Genomic DNA, 21,969 nt, shown 5'->3' with positions numbered 1-21,969 from the left:
AGCTATAGCAGTTTATTAGAACTGTGGACTCTGGCTTAAAGTAGATCTCAGGGGATTGTTTTAATGAATAGGCAAGACTGATTTTAATTAGCAATTGTTTATAAGTGGCATTTAAAGGAGCCAACTAACAATTTGTTCACTGGTATTTTATTAAACCTCCCCTCTGTGATCTTATAGACTCTTTATTTGCACTATGAGTGAGCAAGGAAGAATTTGCCAGGGAAGGGCTCCGCAGGTCAATTCAATGTCTTGAATACTGAAATTGACTTCCCCTTCTCCCTGAGTAGCAGAGTTTACAGTTTCAAATGAGGAGCTGAGGAAAGGGTCAGTGTCTGCCATGGCCAAGAGAATGGCCTTCAGTGTTTACCTGGTACAGGCATATGGGTCCATCTGACCAAGGACAATCAATAGGTTTCAGTAGATCTCAAATAACATGTGTCAAAAGAACCCAGTGGTTTGGGAAAAGCCTCATTCCAAGAAAAGAGCAGTCATCTGAAGTTGAGGGGTGTTCGCTTCAAGCACTCCAATCTAGTGATGTGGGCATAATAATAACTAACACCAAGCACACATCCTAGGGAGGGGCTCCCTCTGAAGGCAGGGTGAATAGGCAACTGCCGTTTGCTGCTGTTCCTACACAACAGGAAACTTTGTTAGAATGAGATGTCCTGACTTGGACCCTAGGGCCATTCTTATCTGTGAGAAATTGCGCTACGAGTAACTCCCAAGAGCTTCTGATGCTACGATTTTTCTGCATGGGCTCCCAGCTTCTGGGTGGGAAGAATAACTTAGCTGTTCCATTGGATGGAATGGGGAATCGTCCCTGACTCAGGGGGTTCACCACCTGCTTACACGTTACCACTTACAGGTATCACCTTGCCTTGTATTGTTCCTGGGCCATACGGTCCATCAGGATTCCCAGGAGCTCCCGGATTCCCAGGTATGGAATGAGGCCAGAAAAAGCCACTGAGCACACTTGTAAGGGCCATGCACCAAAGGAAGCTGAGGATAGCCCGGTAGCATTTGGGGATCCGCATTCCTCCTGAGAGGGCGGCGTTGAGGATTGAGGAAATAGAATGGCTGCTAGAGAGGGCTGTGTGGGGAGGTGAGAATAAGAGAGGCTCTCCAAGAGCCTAGAATTTTTTTTTTCGGCCGCACCGCGCAGCTCGTGGGATCTTAGTTCCCTAACCAGGGATCGAACCCGCGCCCTCGGCAGTGAAAGCACGGAGTCCTAACCACTGGACCACCAGGGAATTCCCGAGACTAGGATTCTTGACTGGACATCGCAAATCATAGCTAGCCACACCGACTTTCCTTTCCCCTTACCACTCACATTTGGGTTTTCAGGCCCTAACGGGGCCCGTGGCCTCCCTGGGACTCCAGGCCAGCCTGGATTGCGTGGAAATAAAGGAGAGCCCGGAAGTCCAGGATTGGTTCACCTCCCTGAATTGCCAGGTAAGAAAAGGAGCTTCTCCTCACCTGCTTCTCCTTTTGTGTGAGTGTGTGTTTGGATTGTGGTAACCATCCACCCACTGTAGGAAGTTAGGTTTGTGCTCTGGTGTAAGTGGGATGGTTTTGATTTCATACTCAGGCAAGAGAGCTTAGAGCTATAGAATGCCAGCATCTCAGAGCAATAAGGGCCATTTGTGATGAGCTGGGCCAACCCCTTCACTTTCAGAGGAGGAAACTGAGCCTCATATGGAAGGTGACTCACCTGAGATCACAAGGTCACTAATGACAGAGCTAGGACTCTGCCACGTGGTCTGACTGCAAGTTCTATGGCAGTTTCCTGGATCAACTCCTTAAAGGAGTGCCTTGGCCCCTTGGCAGAGTTACTGATCAGAAGCTTTGGGGGCGGGCCCCGCAATCTGGCTTTGCCCAAGCACCCCTGCCCCAGGGGATTCTGACACATGCTCCGTTTGAGAACCACCCCTGCTATACAGCATGAGGCTCATCTTAGGCCACGTTCCCTGGGGCTTATCAGCGCTGCAGATCCGTTTGCCACCCAGAAAGAGGGAGGCGTGATAGCAGGAGTTAGACGACTCCAGAAGAGACCAGGCCTTTGACAGGAGGTCCCGGGCGTAACCTGTGCTCTCTGGCCACTGTAGGCTCCCCAGGAGCGGGTTGCTGAGCTCTGCCCGCTGAGCTCGAACCTCCTGCAGGGCACACGGGGCAGTCCCTGCCACTGGGCAAGTCTTCCCAGGACCAGAGACTCCTGACCTTTAAGGGAAGCAACACACGTTACTAATATGTTAGCTTTTGTAGTAGGGAAAAAACCTGTGTCAGAGTCCTCTCCCCAAACCTGTCACTTCTAAACCTCCATGGCCTTTTATTTTTGCCTCTTTACATTTAGGATTTCCTGGACCTCGTGGAGAGAAGGGCTTGCCTGGGTTTCCTGGGCTCCCTGGAAAAGATGGCTTGCCTGGGAAAGTTGGCAGTCCCGGCTTACCAGGTCCCAAGGGAGCCCCTGGTGACATCATTGGTGCTGAAAACGGTGCTCCTGGGGAGCAAGGCCTGCAGGGACTGCCAGGGGGCAGAGGATTTCCTGGAGACTCTGGCCTTACAGGACCCAAGGGTGACTCTCTTTGCCCCACTTATTTGACAGTCTACAGAAAGCCTTTCAGTAACTGCTGTACTTGCATGAATACCTGCATGACTCTGGGGTGATGGATTAATTAGAGGCTTGAAATGAAAAGTCATTTTGTTCTGTCCTTCCCTTTGTGGAACTTTTTCTTAAATCACCTGCGTCCATTCTCCCGTCTTAGTAATTCCAGAAGTATCTATAATCCATAGTCAGATTTCTTGCAGAGCCTGTGATTAGCAACAAGGCTGGAGCTGATAAGACAGTGGCACGTGGGGTACATCCTGGGCAGGCTCTTCGGCTGGAAGTTGGTTAGGTAATCGGTCCCTGCTATCAGTCCAGGCTGTAATTGTCTGGCCCTTCCTTTCCTTAGGTTTGCTTGGGAAGTCGGGCCTGCTCGGTCCCAAAGGTGAGCGGGGCAGCCCTGGAATACCAGGCCGTGCAGGACAGCTAGGCCCCCGGGGGTCTGGTGGTCTATTCGGCATCAAGGGCAAACCCGGCCTCCCAGGAGCACCAGGCTTTCCAGGCACTTCAGGTAGGTCCTTTGGAGGAGGAGCCCCATCTTGACAGACTTAAGCTAAGCCCTCCCCTCCTCTCCCCGCCCAACCCGGTGCCCTGAGGGGCAGTAGCAGCAGTGTGACAGGGTCAGAGCTGACAAGGAGACTGACTTTCCTGACCTCTCAAGTTTCACATCTCAAGTCACCCTCGCGGTGCCAAGCTGAACCGATGGCTGCAGTGTGGCCTCCAAAATGTGACCCCCAAATATGATCATTCCCCGCCCCTCCGCCATGGCCTCAGTCCCCCTTTTCAGGCTTCAGCCTCCCTCCCGCCTTCCCACCCTCCTTGTGCAGATGGGCCTCGCCCCTGTCCACCGCCCTCACTGGGGCCGGGCGAGGAGCTCAGGCAGAGAGGGTGACCGTGCTGGCCTGCCTCTCGGGCCAGCAGGCCTCTGAGGACCCAGGGCCAAAGTGCCTTTCACTCCGCAGCGGGGCCTGACAGCCCCTGGTTCCAGCCTACTGTTTGCAGCTTGCCTTTTTCTCACACCCCCCTCGTCACCCTGCTGTCCACCCCGACTCCCAGCCACGTGACTGAAGTTGAGTTTTTACGCAGCCATTAATATCTTTTTTATCCCCTTTGTCCTTCTGTGTTTCTGGGGTCTTCACATAGGCTGTCCAGGTGAGAAAACAGCACACAAGCTCACAGACTAACACTCCCACTAGCTTGGCCTCTTGGGGAATTATCTTACTATACACTATAACCTGGCTAGGCCAGGGGTCCCTGAACTCATGCTGTGGGGTTGGCCCCCATTGAATTTCCTTCCCTTGTTGTGGAATCCCCTTCACAGCCTCCCATTAGAATCCTGGGGCTCGCAGCTACTTGATGCTTTTCAATCCGTAGAAGGCCAAGTCAGCCATTCATTTAGGTCCTTGGGGGCCCAAATACCTCTGTCGTCACTGATTTAATCCTTTGGTTTTTTAATTTCCTTGCTTTGTACCTGAACATTCCACTTTGGCAGCAGCTCAGGAGGTTAATCCCATTGAGCAACTTAAAGCCTGGTGAAAGAAGTTTCAGAATACCTAGGATACCAGATGGGCCTTGGGGATTTCTACAGTACTTGGCACTAGGGGGTCTTTCAACCCTAATGCCAAGGAACTGGCTGACTTAACTGCTTGCATGAGGGATTAAAAGGGCAGCCCTGTATCCATGGCTCCCTGGGAGGCTGAAACAATGGCTTGGCTTTAACCTCTACTTCACCGATTGGCTCAGGAAACAGCCATTGTGGAATGATTCAAACTGGAAGTACCAGGAAACTAGAGTCCAGTTGCCACCCTGGCTTCCCAGAGCTCCATTCAGAGGCTAAAGTGTGAACCACATTCATAAAGGGGGAAGTTATCATCAGAAGGGGTTTGCTCGCCCCCCTCCCCGCCCCCGCCAGCTACAGTGCCATGTTGAAAGAAGTCGCCATTGGCGGGGCGCCCTGGGCGGTAGGTGCTAATGCTTCAGCCAACTAAGAACTCTGCCTGTTAGCAGCCTGCCTAAGCCATTGTTAAAGGGCAGTTTACAAACGCCAACAAGCCAACCAACCAGAAGCCATGGGAATGGGCAGCGGCCCAGATCTGGACAGAGTCTCACTTGACAGCTGTCCTGTGTTCTCTCCTGTACTGATTCAGGACATCCTGGAAAGAAAGGTCCAAGAGGCGATATAGGTCCCCCTGCATCAGCTGGAAAGAGAGGCCTGCCTGGGCTGAAAGGCCTTCCGGGATCTCCAGGGCTAATTGGCTTCCTGGGGAACTCCGGCTTGCCAGGGGCCACTGGACTGCCAGGCCTGCCAGGTCCGAAGGGTAAGTGAAGGTATCAGGAAGGCACCAGTGGGGGCCAAAAAGGAGCTGCCATGCTGCCCAGCTTGCCCCCTCCCTCCTCTCTGCCTGGAAAAGAGGAATGGGGAAGGAGGTGGGCAGGGCTTTTTCGGCAAGATAGTTGGACAAGGCTGGTGCTAAAGGAGGAACCCCACCCAAGGTGAGTCGCCTTCCCTGCCTGCTGGGTGGATCACTGGGCTGAATAGCATGGGCAGGGAGCCCAAGACAGGAACAGCCACACCAAGGTTACTCATTTGCACAACTTCTACCATAGAGCCTGATAGCGCTCAATTCTTGTGACTGTCCTGCTAGACACCAGAGGTTGGGCAGAGGGGGAAAGTGACTGGTCCAAGGTCACACAACTGGTTAGCCACAGCACCAGGCTAGAGCTCATCTCCCTGCCTCCTGGCCATAGGCTTTTTTTTTTCCTCCTGTGCCAAACATGAGCTCTAACTTGGCAAATCATGAGAGGTACCCACCTCTTCTTTCCTTTCTGGTGCTTAGTACAATGTCCCTGTTCAGGGAAGCAGCATAACATGTACTGACTAAGAGCTTGGGCTTTGGGGTTAGAGAAACTTGGGTTTGAATCCCTTCTCTGCAACTTCCTAGCTGTGTGACTTTGGGTGAGTTAATTAACGTCTCTGAGCTTCCACTTTCTTATATGTCAAACAGGGGTAATAATAGAAGTTCTTGTTTCTCAACAGGTGAGAAGGGGTCTGTTGGACTGATAGGCTTTCCAGGGATTCCAGGTCTCCCTGGTATTCCTGGTGCAAGTGGATTAAAGGGAATTCCTGGGTCGGCGGGAAGAGTCGGACCATCTGGACAGGCTGGTAGCCCTGGTGTAAAAGGTGAGCTGGGGAATCGAATTCTGGAATTGCCACCCATGCTTCCCATGGTACATTTTGTTTATCAACTTTGTCGTTCCTGTGGCTTATACCAACCCTGTGTTAGATAATAAGATTTGAGGTTTCTGAATGAAGTCCTTTTAAACCAAAAGACCTAATCACTCTGAGTTACTACTGCGTGTTAGAGGCCTGGACACACATTCCCGATGCTCAACGGAGAAGGGTTTTGAGTAGGGTCTAAAGTTGCAGGTGGACCTTGAGCTTGTCGAAGGAGGGAGAGGGCGTGCACATTAATGCAAAGTTGGGGAAACAGGGGCGGGGAAGAAGGTGGAAGAGCCCAGAAAGGGGGCCTGGGGTGGGGCGGGAAGAGCTGATATGAGCGGTCAGCCCGTGCCTGACCTCGTGTCTAAGCTCCGGCTCACACGGGTCTCATGATCTCCTTCCCTGCAGGAGACAGAGGCGACCCGGGGCCAGTCGGAGTACCCAGCCCCAGACTTCCAGTGCTGAACCTCCACTTCACAGGAGACAAAGGCTCTCAGGGCTCAGCTGGATCCATCGGATTTCCTGGGCCCAGAGGTGCTGGGGCAGGGAATGGGCAGGAGAAATGCCCGAGACAGTTTTTAGGACCAAATTCAACTTCTTTCCTGAGAAAAGGCCCCACAGAACAAGAACCCCCACTCCTCCCCCTAAGCTAACCATGCCCAAGCTTGCACTTCGGGCGCCTGTGACCCAGGGCACCTGCACCCTGGGGAGCAGATTTTCTCTTGCCTAGAGTCTTTCCCCAAGACTTTTGCTTCTTTCCCAGGTGACAAAGGAGAGGCTGGCCGCCCCGGGCCACCAGGCTTGCCTGGAGCTCCTGGCTTCCCCAGCCACATCAAGGGACTTAGTGGGAGACCAGGCACCCCTGGCTCCACAGGACTGCGGGGCTTACCCGGCCTGAAGGGGTCCCCTGGGATCACAGGTTTCCCAGGAACACCAGGGGAAAGTGTAAGTCTGCCCACATCCTTATCTCCCCACCAGGGAACGGCCTCCGTAGCAGGGGGATGTGTTCCCATTGCCCACACTTCTGATGCCAGCCCACTTCCCAGCCCCCTCGCCCAGCTCCCTCCCCCAGCTCACCCCAGACAAGGCCCCTCCTTGAGTCTGCCAGGTCTTCTCACCCTTTCCCAAACATCCCCTCTTCCTTCCTGGGCCTTTTATCTTCCCCCACGTGGCAGAGCGTCCGCCTAGAAATCGCTGACTACCTGCCTGTCCTTCAGGCCCCAGCCCAGGCACCCACCCCTCCAGGCGTCCCTGAGCTCCCGCCCCGCTGGCACCCTACACTCCTCACTGCTTACACTTATCCTAGTTGGTTCTGTGTGGGTCTGAGTTCCTCAACGAGACTGTTAGGACTTGAGAACAAGAACCGCCTTGCATGCTTTTTTGTCTGCATCCCGCCGCCAGCATCCCACGTTGAGTTTGGGACAACAGAAGAATTCGGTACAGACTATTTGATGTTTTGATTTCAGAAAGGTCTTTGCCAGTTGTTGCCTCTTGTGGAGACAACAAAGAATCAAAACCAGTTTCTCTGGGTTCTTAAAAGGTTGGGTGGTAGAGTAGGCTTAGCAATGAGAAGACGTAGGCTTGAATCTCAGCTCCATCACTCATTAGCTCTGTGATTTTGTGTGTATCGCTTAACTTGCCGGAGCCTCGCTTTTCTCATCTGTTAAAAATGGGAATCATTTTCAAACCTTCTTCAGACCATAGTGAGGGTTAAGCGAGCTGATGTGTATAAAGCAGTTACGTTGTATTTGGCACATGGTAGGCTCTGAATAAATAGTAGCAATAATAGTAGTAGTATTGAAGGGACTAATAAACTGGATCACAGGACACCTGTGTTCCCTGCAGACAAAGTTCCTGTCCTTTAAAAGCGTCAGTCCAGCTTGTGGAGAGAACACCACACACACACACACACACCTGAAGCAACTGCAAAAGAAACAATTCTCAACCTGCTACTTACACACTAGGAAGGATGGAATCAAAGTGGGACAGCGTTCTGGGAGGGATCCCAGCATGAGCAGAGGCTCAGAATGAGTAGCTATGGCAATATGTAGAAAAGGCCAGGTGAATGCAGGGGCTGTCCTGGGTCGTGGTCCAGTGACCAGAGTGACCCAAGTTGGACTTCTACCCAAGGCACTAGATAGCGTATGTCCTTACTGGGTACATCTCAAATGAATCAAAACCATACCAGACGCCAGGGGAAGAATTGTACCAATGGCAGCTGACACGCCCATTTCCCAGACTCAGTGTATTGGACATTAGCCAGTGAAGGCAGTTTTTCTTGTGAAAATCATGGAAATATTAGCCCAAATTCAGACTCCAGTACCTGTATGCATACAGCCCACTACCTGGTGGCGGAAAGACTCTGTTCCTTGTGGAACCCACGGCAGAGAGCTAGCCCCACGTTGGTGAGGCCACGCTTGTTCTCGTGCATGATGGCTCCAGAGCTTTGGCATGGGCGGTGATAGCCAACTGTATGCAGAGCAGATCAAATGCCTGGCCTGACTGTTAGGTTGTGTATTTTCTAAGAGACTTGCTAGAACATCCACACCTTGATTCCCCAAGATACCAATTTTGATAGGCATTGGGAAGTTATGAATGACAAGACCAGGATTAATCTGCAGATCGAATCCCTCCCCTATAACCCGTAAATATGCATTTCCGCCCCCTTGCTCGTCGCTTTCCCCTCTGCAGGATGCCCCCCACCAGTCTGCCCCTGCCACAGACTGCTCGATGGACATCTCTCCAGCAGTGGCTCAGGGAAGGGAGGGGGAAGAGAGGGTGGGAGGCCCTGAGCGCTGGGCAGAACTACTGACTCCCGTCTTGCTTTGAAGGGTTCACAGGGTCTCAATGGAGCTCCCGGGCTCCCAGGAGCATCTGGTCTCCCAGGTTTAAAAGGTAAGGAGCATTTTCCCCTTTAATGCATTTTTCCAGAGCAAGGTGGATTTCTAACAGGCCCAGGGCTCTCCTTGGGGGAGACATTGTGTTTCGAGGAAAAGGAATCGATTTACATTTCCCCTTCGGCTGAACCCCCTTTGCAGTCTTTGTTCCTGAAAGATATGCGACAAACAGTGGTTTGACCCAGCTGCCTTCCAGACTCAGCAGCAGAGGAGAACCTCAGCTCTAGACAGTCTCCCCTTCTGGTGATGTTTTAGGGCTCCTCCTCTCATCTTCTCTGCCCATACGGAGCCTAGTGATGTGTTTCCCAATGGAGATATGCTGCATGTAGCAACATTTCATGCCAATAGTCTGGTAGCATCCCAGCCCTTCATTGGGGCATAAAAGCGTAACCTTTTACCCGGTGGGTAACTGTGTCAAGGAGCCTCTCTGGCTATGATTTTTTTCCCTCAAAAGATCTATGTGCTGCAAATTGAGCTGTAGCTTCTCCTGACCACTTGAACAATGTCTTGATATCCCCAGGAGATCAAGGCCAGACACTTGGAATTTCTGGTAGCCCAGGACCGAAGGGACAACCTGGGGAGCCTGGTTTCAAAGGTAAGGCTACTGTACTTTTGTCTCCCATGTCTCACAGACTCCTCAAAACTGAGGATCGGAAGGAATTTTGGAGGCCAACCCCAAGTTCTGCAACTTCTGTACAGTGCAGAAAAATTCCTACCTGACATATATCCACTCAGAGGCCGTCAACAGTTTTCCCAAGCAAACCAGCCTACTTTTCCTTCAAGACTCACAGACTTACGGGATAAGTCTAAGACCTTTAAGATAATGGTGTCCACCCCCTTAGTTTTTAGTTAAATTAAATACTTCGTGAACATTTCCACCCATCACTCCTACTGCTGGGAACACTCAGAACAAGTTTACTTACTTTTCAATTGGGAAGCATCTTTCAAATATGAAGACAGCTGTCACAATCCCTTTCAGAGTATCTTTGTTGGATCCAGCTCCCATGGCAACTCAAAATGGCTTCACCTTCCTGCTCCCCCTCTCCCGTGGAGGAACACACTGCCTGAACTGTGGCCTGATCACTCAGCATTTTTCTTGATTTTGTAGGTGTGAAAGGAAAAGATGGACCAGTTGGTGATGTGGGTTTCCCAGGAAACAAAGGTGAAGATGGGAAAGTTGGTATTTCTGGAGATGTTGGCCTTCCTGCCTCCCCAGGTACCATGACACATGACAACTTTACTCTGAAAAAGTTCAGATCAGCTTCAAGTCACAACCCCTTCTGAACTTCTGCCTTGTTTTCACTTTTAGGACTCCCCGGGGTCGCAGGCATGAGAGGAAATCCAGGGCTTCCAGGTTCTTCAGGCCACCCAGGGGCAGCTGGGCCCCTGGGACCCCCTGGCCTAATAGGAACCAAAGGTATGAGAGTTGGGAGTGGGCAGTGGGAAAAAGGGTCCTTTCCTCAAAAAATGGATGGCAACTACTTTTTCTTAGGAGACCCTAGCTGGGATTAAGCCGTATCCAGGGGAGTCATTGACTGGGTTTCATGAGGGATAACAGGAAAGGAGGAAGAAGAAGAAGAAAGGAGTGCAAACATCAATGGGAAGAGGAGAACATGGGATCCATGGAGAGCAGAGCTGGGAAGAAGGTCGTTGCCCTGGCATACGTAGCCTTTTCCTGACTTAGAGATTGGGCAGCAAGTCTCTGGGAGCTGGCAACTCAAGATCTTGGCATTGCCACTCTGATTTCTTCTTGAAGATACCTCATTATCTACCACCCTGCTCTTAAGCTATATTGGTCTCTAATAAGAGGCAGGAAGACTTAGGGTGGAGGGTGGAGACTAGGTGTGGTCCAGTCTCCCTTAGGGCATTAAATAATGCCTCAAGAGAGACCATGACCTTTGAAATGAGGACTTTGCAGTGCCCCTGGGGGCAGGACCTTTTGCTGACCCTTCATGATTCAGAGTTGCTGGAGCCATTTCTGATATTCTCTCCCCTCAGGTTTCCCTGGACTTCCTGGTTTACATGGACTGAATGGGCTGCCAGGAACCAAGGGAACCCATGGAACTCCAGGTAAGCAAGACCCTCAAAGGCAAAGAGGAGAGCACTCGCTCTTCCGGAAGCCTGACAGAGGCTGGCCTTGAGTTCTTGGCTGCGGTGTATCCCATTTCCTTAGACTCCTAGGTCTCCTTGCCAGCCCCCAATTTGGGATGCCTTGATGTGGGGAAGAAGGAGGATGGGGTTCGTCCTTCTACCCGAACGAGCTCTCCTTCCTGTCATTTCAATCCTCAGCCTCCGGTGTCTGTCAAGCAGGCCCCCTGCAAGTGAGCTAGGCACAAAGGTCTCACCCCCACTGACTTCTGTCCCCGCATCTCTCTGCATCTCCTCCTAGGACCTAGTATAACCGGTGTGCCTGGGCCAGCTGGCCTGCCTGGTCCCAAAGGAGAAAAAGGTTCTCTAGGAATTGGCATCGGAGCTCCAGGAAAGCCAGGCGTGAGAGGACCAAAAGGTAGCCGAGGTAAGTGAGCCCAAGTCAGGCTTGGCTGGGCAGCCAGGGTTGGGTTTCCTCAGGGCCACGCGGCTCACAAGGATGAGCGGTGCATATCTCCGCATCTCTGGGAATCTCAGAACCCAGTGGAACTGACTACTGACAAAAAGAGGTTAGGCTACACTTAGGGCTTTCCTGGGAAGGGGTGTCAGAGAGCAGTTCAGTGAGTACCCCCCCCCAGCCTCCAGGTTCCCTCCCACTCTCCCTTATTAACCTCAGGGCCTCCCTTTCTCACTTTGCCACAGCCTGGGTTTAATGGTCCTGAGGGACTGTGCTTGTCCACATAGCGAGAGGTTTACCAGAAGTTCCTTGGTGTCCAGTGCGGTTGGCTGTCCCAGGGCCCTGGGACGACAGTGTGGCTACTGGAAGGAGCCCAAGTCTAAGAGGATAAATGTCTCCCTAGGACAGGCACACAGCAAGCACTTGATTAGGATTTACTTGGTTTACTAGAAATCCGGTTTCATCTTAATCTCTGCCCCTGACTCATCACATAGTCTGAAGTCCCTTTCTGAGCCCCCATTTCCCCACTTCTCAAATAGTGTGAATGAATTCTGATTTGTTAACTCTCCTTAGAAATGTTCTGGAGACGCATATACCTCCCACGCAACGTAGAACAAGAAATGAATTTAGTGTAGCATCACAGCTAAGAGTATGGACTCTGAAGTCAGACTGCTGGATTCAAATTCCAGCTCTTCCTCTCACTAGCTACATGACCTTGAACAAGGAAGTTACTTGCCCCTCCATCCCAAAGGAACGTGGGTTTCCTTTTCCATAAAAGGTGAATAAGAGAATCTACCCCATAGGTTTGGTGAGGAATCAATGAGGAGTGAGGTAATGTATATGGAATCACTTAGCACAGTGCGTGGCACATAGTAGTTGGTCAAGAAACACTGGCCATTCTACCATCACATGTTACCTGGGGAAATCATGTTTTCAAAATGTTCTGTTCCTTATAGTTCTGGGGCCTGATGTCCCACCACATTATTTTATGTGTTTATGTGCATGTGTGTGTAGGTTTTCTAGGAACTATATTCATGCATTAATTCATTTCCAGTTGCATTTTATATTGGGGCATCTGCTATCTCTGTGTTTACTCTTTCCTTTGTCTGGACCAACCTGTACTTTTCTGAAAGCCAGCAGCTTCTTCAGAGTGAGGCCTCCAACAGGGTCTGAGCCTGTAGGGAGGTTGTGTGGCTACTTTGGCAGGAGATAGCGAAGAAGGGTCCTGGGTGGAAGCACAGGCATGATGCCTTTTCTGTTTTTAAACCTTGACTATGAATTCCTGGTCATTAAATTATTCATTGCCTTTGGCTATCTGAGGTAATAAAATCACAATTACAAATGCAGTAAACAGCACATGTCAAGGTGGATATATTTCAGGCACATAATGGAGACAGGGAAGAAAAGGAAGTTGCAGAGGAATACATTTGGTATGACTCCAACCAATATGTTTTTTAGGGATACAAATATGCATGGTCAAACTGTGATGAAAAGGGAATGATGAACACAAACTTCAAGAGTGGTTGCCTCTGGGAGGGAGGGAAGGTGGTGGAATCTGTGAAGGGCATGCAAAGAAATTCAAAGGTATTGCTATCTTCTTTTCCTTAAGTTGGGTGGTTGGAACACAGATGTTCATTGTATCTGGATGATTTTTTTACATACGATTTATAAATATTCTTCTGTTCTCAATATCTAATTAAAACAATTTGTTTTAAAAGAATATAGGAAATTTCAACAGGAACAGAATCTCTGATTTGATTATAGAAATCAGTGTACAATGAAGATGTACCCCCAAGAAAACTTCCTAGGACCAATCCCTGTCCCTACAATACCTTCACCTAAATAACATTAAATTAGGCCAAACATTTTCGTATTTGCACTAAATATTGAGAGGCTGCATTAGTATATTGGAGGGGTTTTTTTTAGGTCTCTGACAATGGAATGAGTTGGGAAAACATGCCATCTTGCATTTTCATGTGATCATTTACAGTGTCTCATTCCTTCTACCCACCACCAGTCCCTCCCATAAGGAAACTTGCACAAGCCTCTTAGATAGCCTCATCCACCAGAGGGCAGATAGCAGAAGCAAGAAGAACTACAATCCTGCAGCCTGTGGAACAAAAAACACATTCACAGAAAGCTACACAAGATGAAAAGGCAGAGGGCTATGTACCAGATGAAGGAACAAGATCAAACCCCAGAAAAACAACTAAACGAAGTAGAGATAGGCAACCTTCCAGAAAAAGAATTCAGAATAATGATACTGAAGATGATCCAGGACCTCGGAAAAAGAATGGAGGCAAAGATCGAGAAGATGCAAGAAATGTTTAACAAAGACTTAGAAGAATTAAAGAACAAACAAACAGAGATGAACAATACAAGAACTGAAATGAAAACTATACTAGAAGGAATCAATAGCAGAATAACTGAGGTAGAAGAACGGATAAGTGACCTGGAAGACAGAATGGTGGAATTCACTGCTGCGGAACAGACTAAAGAAAAAAGAATGAAAAGAAATGAAGACAGCCTAAGAGACCTCTGGGGCAACATTAAATGCAACAACATTCGCATTATAGGGTTCCCAGAAGGAGAAGAGAGAGAGAAAGGACCAGAGAAAATATTTGAAGAGATTATAATCGAAAACTTCCCTAACATGGGAAAGGAAATAGCCACCCAAGTCCAGGAAGCACAGAGAGTCCCATACAGGACAAACCCAAGGAGAAACACGCCAAGACACATAGTAATCAAACTGGCAGAAAATGAAGACAAAGAAAAATTATTGAAAGCAGCAAGGGAAAATGACAAATAACATACAAGGGAACTCCCATAAGGTTAACAGCTGATTTCTCAGCAGAAACTCTACAAGCCAGAAGGGAGTGGCATGATATACTTAAAGTGATGAAAGGGAAGAACCTACAACCAAGATTACTCTAGCCAGCAAGGATCTCATTCAGATTTGATGGAGAAATCAAAAGCTTTACAGACAAGCAAAAACTAAGAGAATTCAGCACCATAAAACCAGTTCTACAACAAATGCTAAAGGAATTTCTCTAAGTGGGAAACACAAGAGAAGAAAAGGACCTACAAAAACAAACCCAAAACAATTAAGAAAATGGTCATAGGAACATACATATTGATAATTACCTTAAACGTGAATGGATTCAAAGCTCCAACCAAAAGACACAGGCTTGCTGAATGGATACACAAACAAGACCCATATATATGCTGTCTACAAGAGACCCACTTCAGACCTAGGGACACATACAGACTGAAAGTGAGGGGATGGAAAAAGATATTCCATGCAAATGGAAATCAAAAGAAAGCTGGAGTAGCAATTCTCATATCAGATAAAATAGACTTTAAAATAAAGAATGTTACAAGAGACAAGGAAGGACACTACATAATGATCAAGGGATCAATCCAAGAAGAAGATATAACAATTATATATGCACCCAACATAGGAGCACCTCAGTACATAAGGCAACTGCTAACAGCTATAAAACAGGAAATCGACAGTAACACAATAATAGTGGGGGACTTTAACACCTCATTTACACCAGTGGACAGATCATCCAAAATGAAAATAAATAAGGAAACAGAAGCTTTAAATGACACAATAGACAAGATAGATTTAGTTGATATTTATAGGACATTCCATCCAAAAACAGCAGATTACACTTTCTTCTCAAGTGCACATGGAACCTTCTCCAGGATAGATCACATCTTGGGTCACAAATCAAGCCTCAGTAAATTTAAGAAAATTGAAATCATATCAAGCATCTTTTCTGACCACAACGTTATGAGATTAGAAATGAATTACAGGGGGAAAAACGTAAAAAACACAAACACATGGAGGCTAAACAATACGTTACTAAATAACCAAGAGATCACTGAAGAAATCAAAGAGGAAATCAAAAAATACCTAGAGACAAATGACAATGAAAACACGACGATCCAAATCCTATGGGATGCAGCAAAAGCAGTTCTAAGAGGGAAGTATATAGCTATACAAGCCTACCTCAAGAAACAAGAAACATCTCAAATAAACAACCTAACTTTACACCTAAAGGAACTAGAGACGGAAGAACAAACAAAACCCAAAGTTAGTAGAAGGAAAGAAATCATAAAGATCAGAGCAGAAATAAATGAAATAGAAACAAAGAAAACAATAGCAAAGATCAATAAAACGAAAAGCTGGTTCTTTGAGAAGATAAACAATATTGATAAACCATTAGCCAGACTAATCAAGAAAAAGAGGGAGAGGACTCAAATCAATAAAATTAGAAATGAAAAAGGAGAAGTTACCACAGGCACCGCAGAAATACAAAGCATCCTGAGAGACTACTACCAGCAACTGTATGCCAATAAAATGGACAACCTGGAAGAAATGGACAAATTCTTAGAAAGGTATAACCTTCCAAGACTGAACCAGGAAGAAATAGAAAATATGAACAGACCAATCACAAGTAATTAAATTGAAACTGTGATTAAAAATCTTCCAACAAACAAAAGTCCAGGACCAGATGGCGTCACAGGTGAATTCTATCAAACATTTAGACAAGAGTTAACAGCTATCCTTCTCAAACTATTCCAAAGAAGTGCAGAGGAAGGAACACTCCCAAACTCATTCTATGAGGCCACCATCACCCTGATACCAAAACCAGACAAAGATACTACACAAAAAGAAAATTACAGACCAATATCACTGATGGATATAGATGCAAAAATCCTCAACAAAATACTGCAAACAGAATCTAACAACACAGTAAAAGGATCATACACCATGATCAAGTGGGATTTATCCCAGGGATGCAAGGATTCTTCAGTATATGCAAATCAATCAATGTGATACACCATATTAACAAATTGAAGGAGAAAAACCATATGATCATCTCAATAGATGCAGAAAAAGCTTTTGACAAAATTCAACACCCACTTATGATAAAAATTCTCCAGAAAGTGGGCATAGAGGGAACCTACCTCAACATAATAAAGGCCATATACGGCAGACCCACAGCAAACATCATTCTCAATGGTGAAAAACTGAAGGCATTTCCTCTAAGATCAGGAACAAGACAAGGCTGTCCACTCTCACCACTGTTATTCAACATAGTTTTGGAAGTCCTAGCCACGGCAATCAGAGAAGAAAAAGAAATAAAAGGAATACAAATTGGAAAAGAAGAAGTAAAACTGTCACTGTTTGCAGATGACATGATACTATACATAGAGAATCCTAAAGATGCCACCAGAAAACGATTAGAGCTAATCAATGAATTTGGTAAAGTTGTGGGATACAAAATTAATGCACGGAAATCTCTTGCGTTCCTATACACTAATGATGAAAAATCTGAAAGAGAAATTAAGGAAACACTCCCATTTACCAGTGCAACAAAAAGAATAAAATACCTAGGAATAAACCTACCTAGGGAGACAAAAGACCTGTATGCAGAGAACTGTAAGACACTGATGAAAGAAATTAAAGATGATACCAACAGATGGAGAGATGATAGACCATGTTCTTGGATTGGAGGAATCATTTTGTGAAAATGACTATACTACCCAAAGCAATCTACAGATTCAATGCAATCACTATCAAATTACTAATGGCATATTTTACAGAACTAGAACAAAGAATCTTAAAATTTGTATGGAGACACAAAAGACCCTGAATAGCCAAAGCAGTCTTGAGGGAAAAAAACGGAGCTGAAGGAATCAGACTCCCTGACTTCAGTCTATACTACAAAGCTACAGTAATCAAGACAATATGGTACTGGCACAAAAACAGAAACATAGATCAATGGAACAAGATAGAAAGCCCAGAGGTAAACCCACGCACCTATGGTCAACTAATCTATGACAAAGGAGCCAAGGATATACAATGGAGAAAAGACAGTCTCTTCAATAAGTGGTGCTGGGAAAACTGGACAGCTACATGTAAAAGAATGAAATTAGAACACTCCCTAACACCATACACAAAAATAAACTCAAAATGGATTAGGGACCTAAATGTAAGACTGGACACTATAAAACTCTTAGAGGAAAACATAGGAAGAACACTCTTTGACATAAATCACAGCAATATCTTTTTTGATCCACCTCCTAGATTAATGGAAATAAAAACAAAAATAAACAAATGGGACCTAATGAAACTTCAAAGCTTTTGCACAGCAAAGGAAACCATAAAGAAGACGAAAGACAACCCTCAGAATGGGAGAAAATATTTGCAAATGCATCAACAAAGGATTAATCTCCAAAATATATAAACAGCTCATGCAGCTCAATATTAAAAAAACAAACAACCCAATCCAAAAATGGGTAGATGACCTAAATAGACATTTCTCCAAAGAAGACATACAGATGGCCAAGAAGCACATGAAAGGCTGCTCAACATCAATAATTATTAGAGAAATGCAAATCAAAACTACAATGAGGTATGATCTCACACCAGTTAGAATGGGCATCATCAGAAAATCTACCATCAACAAATGCTGGAGAGGGTGTGGAGAAAAGAGAACCCTCTTGCACTGTTGGTGGGAATGTAAATTGATACAGCCACTATGGAGAACAGTATGGAGGTTCCTTAAAAAACTAAAAATAGAATTACCATATGACCCAGCAATCCCACTACTGGGCATATACCCAGAGAAAACCATAATTCAAAAAGACACATGCACCCGAATGTTCATTGCAGCACTATTTACAATAGCCAGGTCATGGAAGCAACCTAAATGCCCATCAACAGACGAATGGTGTGGTACATATATACAATGGAATATTACTCAGCCATAAAAAGGAATGAAATTGAGTCATTTGTAGAGATGTGGATGGATCTAGAGACTGTCATACAGAGTGAAGTAAGTCAGAAAGAGAAAAACAAATATCGTATATTAACGCATATATGTGGAACCTAGAAAAATGGTACAGATGAACCAGTTTGCAGAGCAGAAATAGAGACACAGATGTAGAGAACAAACGTATGGACACCAAGGGGGGAAAGCGGCGGGGAGTGGGGGTGGTGGTGTGATGAATTGGGTGATTGGGATTGACATGTATACACTGATGTGTATTAAATGGATGACTAATAAGAATCTGCTGTATAAAAAAATAAATAAAATTAAATTAAAAAATTTTTAAAAGAAGTCTCAATCTTAAATACTTGAGCTTTTTTTTTTTTTACTACTTGTGGTCAGTAGTACCTTTATTTCAGGTTTAATGATATATTGGTGTAATTATAAAATCAAGAAACAGGTGAAAAGAGAAGGAGGCTCCAAATATTGCCATGGAAACAGACATTTTTACAATCCGTGCACTGTCCACACTTAATCTACTATATGTGGTGTCTTGTTTATTGGTTTTGCATAATTTCAGCACATATATATGTATAGATATATGAAGTTATATTTTCAGGACAAAAATACAATGTGTCTCTCTTTTCCGATTTTTACCTTTGTGAAAAAGAAAAATACTTCAAAGATTCATCAAGACATAACTGACAATGCTAAAAGTAGCACGAAGTGGTTTTGCAACTAGTTTTGCTCTTTGTTTTTCCTTTGTTTCTTTTCCAGACTTCTAATAAGTGGAAACTTTTCTTTAAATTTATTTTTTCCTCCTTTATATTTCCTCAGTATTCAATTAATCAATGAGCTGTTAAAGACACCCAAATTAACCAATCTGCCGTCTTTCTTTACAAATTATCGTGGATTTACTATTTCTTAGCAAAATATGAGAAATTCAATGTCAATATTTTCAGTTTTTCTTGTCAGAAAAATAAAATTCAACATCCTATTTTGGAATTTTCTTGTCACAAACAAGAATCTCAACCACCAAAACAGTTTGTCAACCAATTCGAATCTATTCCTCTTCATTTGATTATCTTTTAGAATATACCAAAGTAATAAATACATTTCTTCCATGTTACAAGAATAAAATAGATTTCTACATTTGTATACGTGGCTTTGATGTGTTTTCCCAGCAAGATTACCATCTATGTTTTCAATGTATGCATATTGTATAAATCTACTGTAATCGGTTGAAATTTTTGGTTTTGAACATATTATAATAGAAATCATTCCACAAACAGAAAACATGTAAAGCAGTATTAAACTTTGAGCAAACGAGTATTACGTATGTACTCCAGTAAATGGCTATTCTCTTTGGCCAAACAGGGAGAAGGGATTCAGGCAATTTAGCAAGCATTCAGCTAATATCATGAATTACCTATAAAACTGTTTTCCAGCTTGCCTGGAAGACCCAGTAGTTAGCTGTAGAAGACACCGGGGGTCATAGCGCCCTTGCCACCTCCATTCTGCTCGAGCGGGCAAGTGGGTGTCTGTTCTGACTGGCTGGGGACTGTGCCCCACCTTGATCTGTGACCTCCTCCGAGTAGCAGCAGACAGGACTGGCTAACTTGATGAAATGTTGTGCAACAGGGACAGTAGGTTTAAAATCACTGTAGGAAACTTCGATTCCAGGTGCTGCAGTCATACCTTCTTTTCTTCCTGATTTAGGGGAAATCTGTCTAAAGTATTTCCATTACCAGCGAGGTTGGGGAGCTAGAACTTTCCGAAGCTCTATCCGTCCCAATTCAATGCAGCGCCTGCTGCGAGCGAGGAGTCTCTGAGCCGCTGTCAGCTGCGCTGGGCCGATGGCTGCCAACGGGGAAGAAAGGGAGAAGAGCCCTCTGCTGGCCTCGGCTGGTCTGGCTCCTACCTTAAGGGCTTCCATTTTCTTGTGTGAACTTCCATTTTCTCTGAGAGAGCCTGGCCCTCTCTTAAGCACACAAAGCCCCTGCAGCCCCTTTTATTTATTCTTTGCAGGTTTCCCAGGTCTCCAGGGCCCCGCTGGTCTCCCTGGTGCCCCAGGCCTCTCCTTGCCCTCAGTCATAGCAGGACAGCCTGGCGACGCCGGGCGACCAGGCCTAGATGGAGAACGAGGTAAAGCCAGGAAGCCCAAAGAGGGCTGGCCATCACCTTTTGTCTGGAGTTTGGGGAGGGCCTGTCTACAGTCCAGCCCCATCCCCACTGCTGGATGTGCATGGGCCTGTGAGGCCTCACCTCCCTCCTCCCGCAGGGACACAGGGGGTTGGAATGGGCTGCATTTTGCTAAAAGGGTTTGGGAAGGTCTGGGCACTGGGGCCCCACAGAAGGCAAGGGAACATTATCTGCCCCGGGAATAGCCTTTGGCTTCCTATCAGTCCCGAGGCTTTCAGCAATGGCCGCTTCCTCTTCCCTCTGCCCTCATCCCTCTTCCAATCTTATCTCTAGGCCGCCCAGGCCCCCCGGGGCCCCCAGGCCCCGCTGGGCCATCCTCGGATCAAGGCGACCCGGGAGACCCTGGCTTCCCTGGAGTTCCTGGCCCTCAAGGGCCCAAGGGAGACCAAGGAATTCCAGGTTTCTCTGGCCTTCCTGGAGAGCTAGGACTGAAAGGTATGACTGTGTGGCTGGCTACTGGGTCCTTTCCCACTCCACTGTCAGAGATGACCCCTTCCTGCAGCCCTGTGAAGAGAGACCAGCTGATGATGCTTTTCCTGCCCTCGCCTCTGCTTAGTCTCAACCCCACCACCACCAGCACCACCATGCCAAGCCCTGACTTGCTTTCCTTTGGACTTTGCCAGGCATGAGAGGTGAGCCTGGCTTCATGGGGACTCCAGGCAAAGTTGGGCCACCTGGAGACCCAGGACTTCCCGGGATGAAGGGGAAGGCAGGGCCAAGAGGTGAGTTGAGAGCATGTGCCGGGCTGATCCTGAGCTCAAGGGAGGGGTAGGGGGGTATCATTCCTTCAGGAGTCACTGCTAAGCATGCCAAGAAAGCCTGGATGGCTGAAGCAGCTGGATCAAGCTCCTCCAGGGAGGGAGTTTCTCCACCTTGGAGATACCTCTGCCTGCATCAGCTCCCAGGACTCAAGGCCATTGCCGCTTTGCCGCCATGGATCTTGCCACTGACCTCCCCTCTCTGCATTGTTTCTGCATTTGCGGTCACTGCGTTTGCACTCAGATCACCACTCACCCATTTGCTGAATCCAGAAATGAAGAACCATCCTTTCTGTCCTTTATCACCACTCCCCTCACACACACATCCAATCCATTAGCAAGCCCTGAGGGCTGTGTCTCCTATAAACGTGCCTTGCATCTGCCCCCTCCCATCACCTCCACCTCTACCACTGAGGTCCCAGCCACCAACATTTCTCACGTGGATCACTGCAGTGACTGCTAACTGGTCTCCCTGCTTCCATTATTCACCTCCCCCAACAATCATTTCTCTAGACAGTGGTCAGAGAGGTCTTGTAAAAACAGAAATCATCCATGGGCGTCCCATGGCATAAGAATTAACTATGGCCATGAAGCCCTCTGTGATGCCTCCCTCTCCATCCTCATCACCAGCCCTTCCCCTTTGCTGTTCACTGTGCTTTTGTCACCCTAGCCTCTTTCAGTTATCCAAAAACACCACACCTTGGCTGGCCGCAGGGCCTTTGCACGTGCTAGTTCTACTTCTGGAATGCTCTCCCCCACCCCCCAGCTTGTTCTAATGCTTTAATGGTCTCCGCTTAAGTGTCACTGCTTGTAAGAGGCCACTTATAACTCTCTCTAAAGCAGGTTCTCCACCCCATAGCCCTCTCCGCTCCCTCCCACTATCCGTGCACTGTCCATTTCCTTTGTAGCACTTCTTACAATTTGCAGTAAGATTAATGGTTTTTGTCAGGTTATGCA

General features: G+C 46.9%; 1 protein-coding gene across 2 annotated transcripts in view; it reads left to right on the top strand.

Annotated features, from left to right (window-relative positions):
• The window catches only part of COL4A6 (collagen type IV alpha 6 chain), a 288,733-nt gene that overhangs the window by 261,419 nt on the left and 5,345 nt on the right, over nucleotides 1-21,969 (top strand). For both annotated transcript variants that reach the window (XM_007196388.2, XM_007196387.2), the window contains exons 24-40: nucleotides 866-937; nucleotides 1,345-1,452; nucleotides 2,351-2,572; nucleotides 2,952-3,113; nucleotides 4,750-4,920; nucleotides 5,640-5,783; nucleotides 6,231-6,356; nucleotides 6,586-6,767; nucleotides 8,654-8,717; nucleotides 9,240-9,314; nucleotides 9,828-9,935; nucleotides 10,029-10,136; nucleotides 10,718-10,789; nucleotides 11,109-11,234; nucleotides 20,081-20,197; nucleotides 20,528-20,689; nucleotides 20,878-20,976. In XM_007196388.2, coding sequence (XP_007196450.2) covers nucleotides 866-937; nucleotides 1,345-1,452; nucleotides 2,351-2,572; nucleotides 2,952-3,113; nucleotides 4,750-4,920; nucleotides 5,640-5,783; nucleotides 6,231-6,356; nucleotides 6,586-6,767; nucleotides 8,654-8,717; nucleotides 9,240-9,314; nucleotides 9,828-9,935; nucleotides 10,029-10,136; nucleotides 10,718-10,789; nucleotides 11,109-11,234; nucleotides 20,081-20,197; nucleotides 20,528-20,689; nucleotides 20,878-20,976 — 2,118 coding nt within the window. The remainder of the gene's footprint in view (nucleotides 1-865; nucleotides 938-1,344; nucleotides 1,453-2,350; nucleotides 2,573-2,951; nucleotides 3,114-4,749; nucleotides 4,921-5,639; nucleotides 5,784-6,230; nucleotides 6,357-6,585; nucleotides 6,768-8,653; nucleotides 8,718-9,239; nucleotides 9,315-9,827; nucleotides 9,936-10,028; nucleotides 10,137-10,717; nucleotides 10,790-11,108; nucleotides 11,235-20,080; nucleotides 20,198-20,527; nucleotides 20,690-20,877; nucleotides 20,977-21,969) is intronic.

This window comes from Balaenoptera acutorostrata, chromosome X (assembly GCF_949987535.1).
Source record: "Balaenoptera acutorostrata chromosome X, mBalAcu1.1, whole genome shotgun sequence".
In the NCBI taxonomy this organism is placed as follows: domain Eukaryota; kingdom Metazoa; phylum Chordata; class Mammalia; order Artiodactyla; family Balaenopteridae; genus Balaenoptera; species Balaenoptera acutorostrata.
Note: the sequence above shows the minus strand (reverse complement) of the source record. Positions and strands in the feature narration are given on the sequence as shown.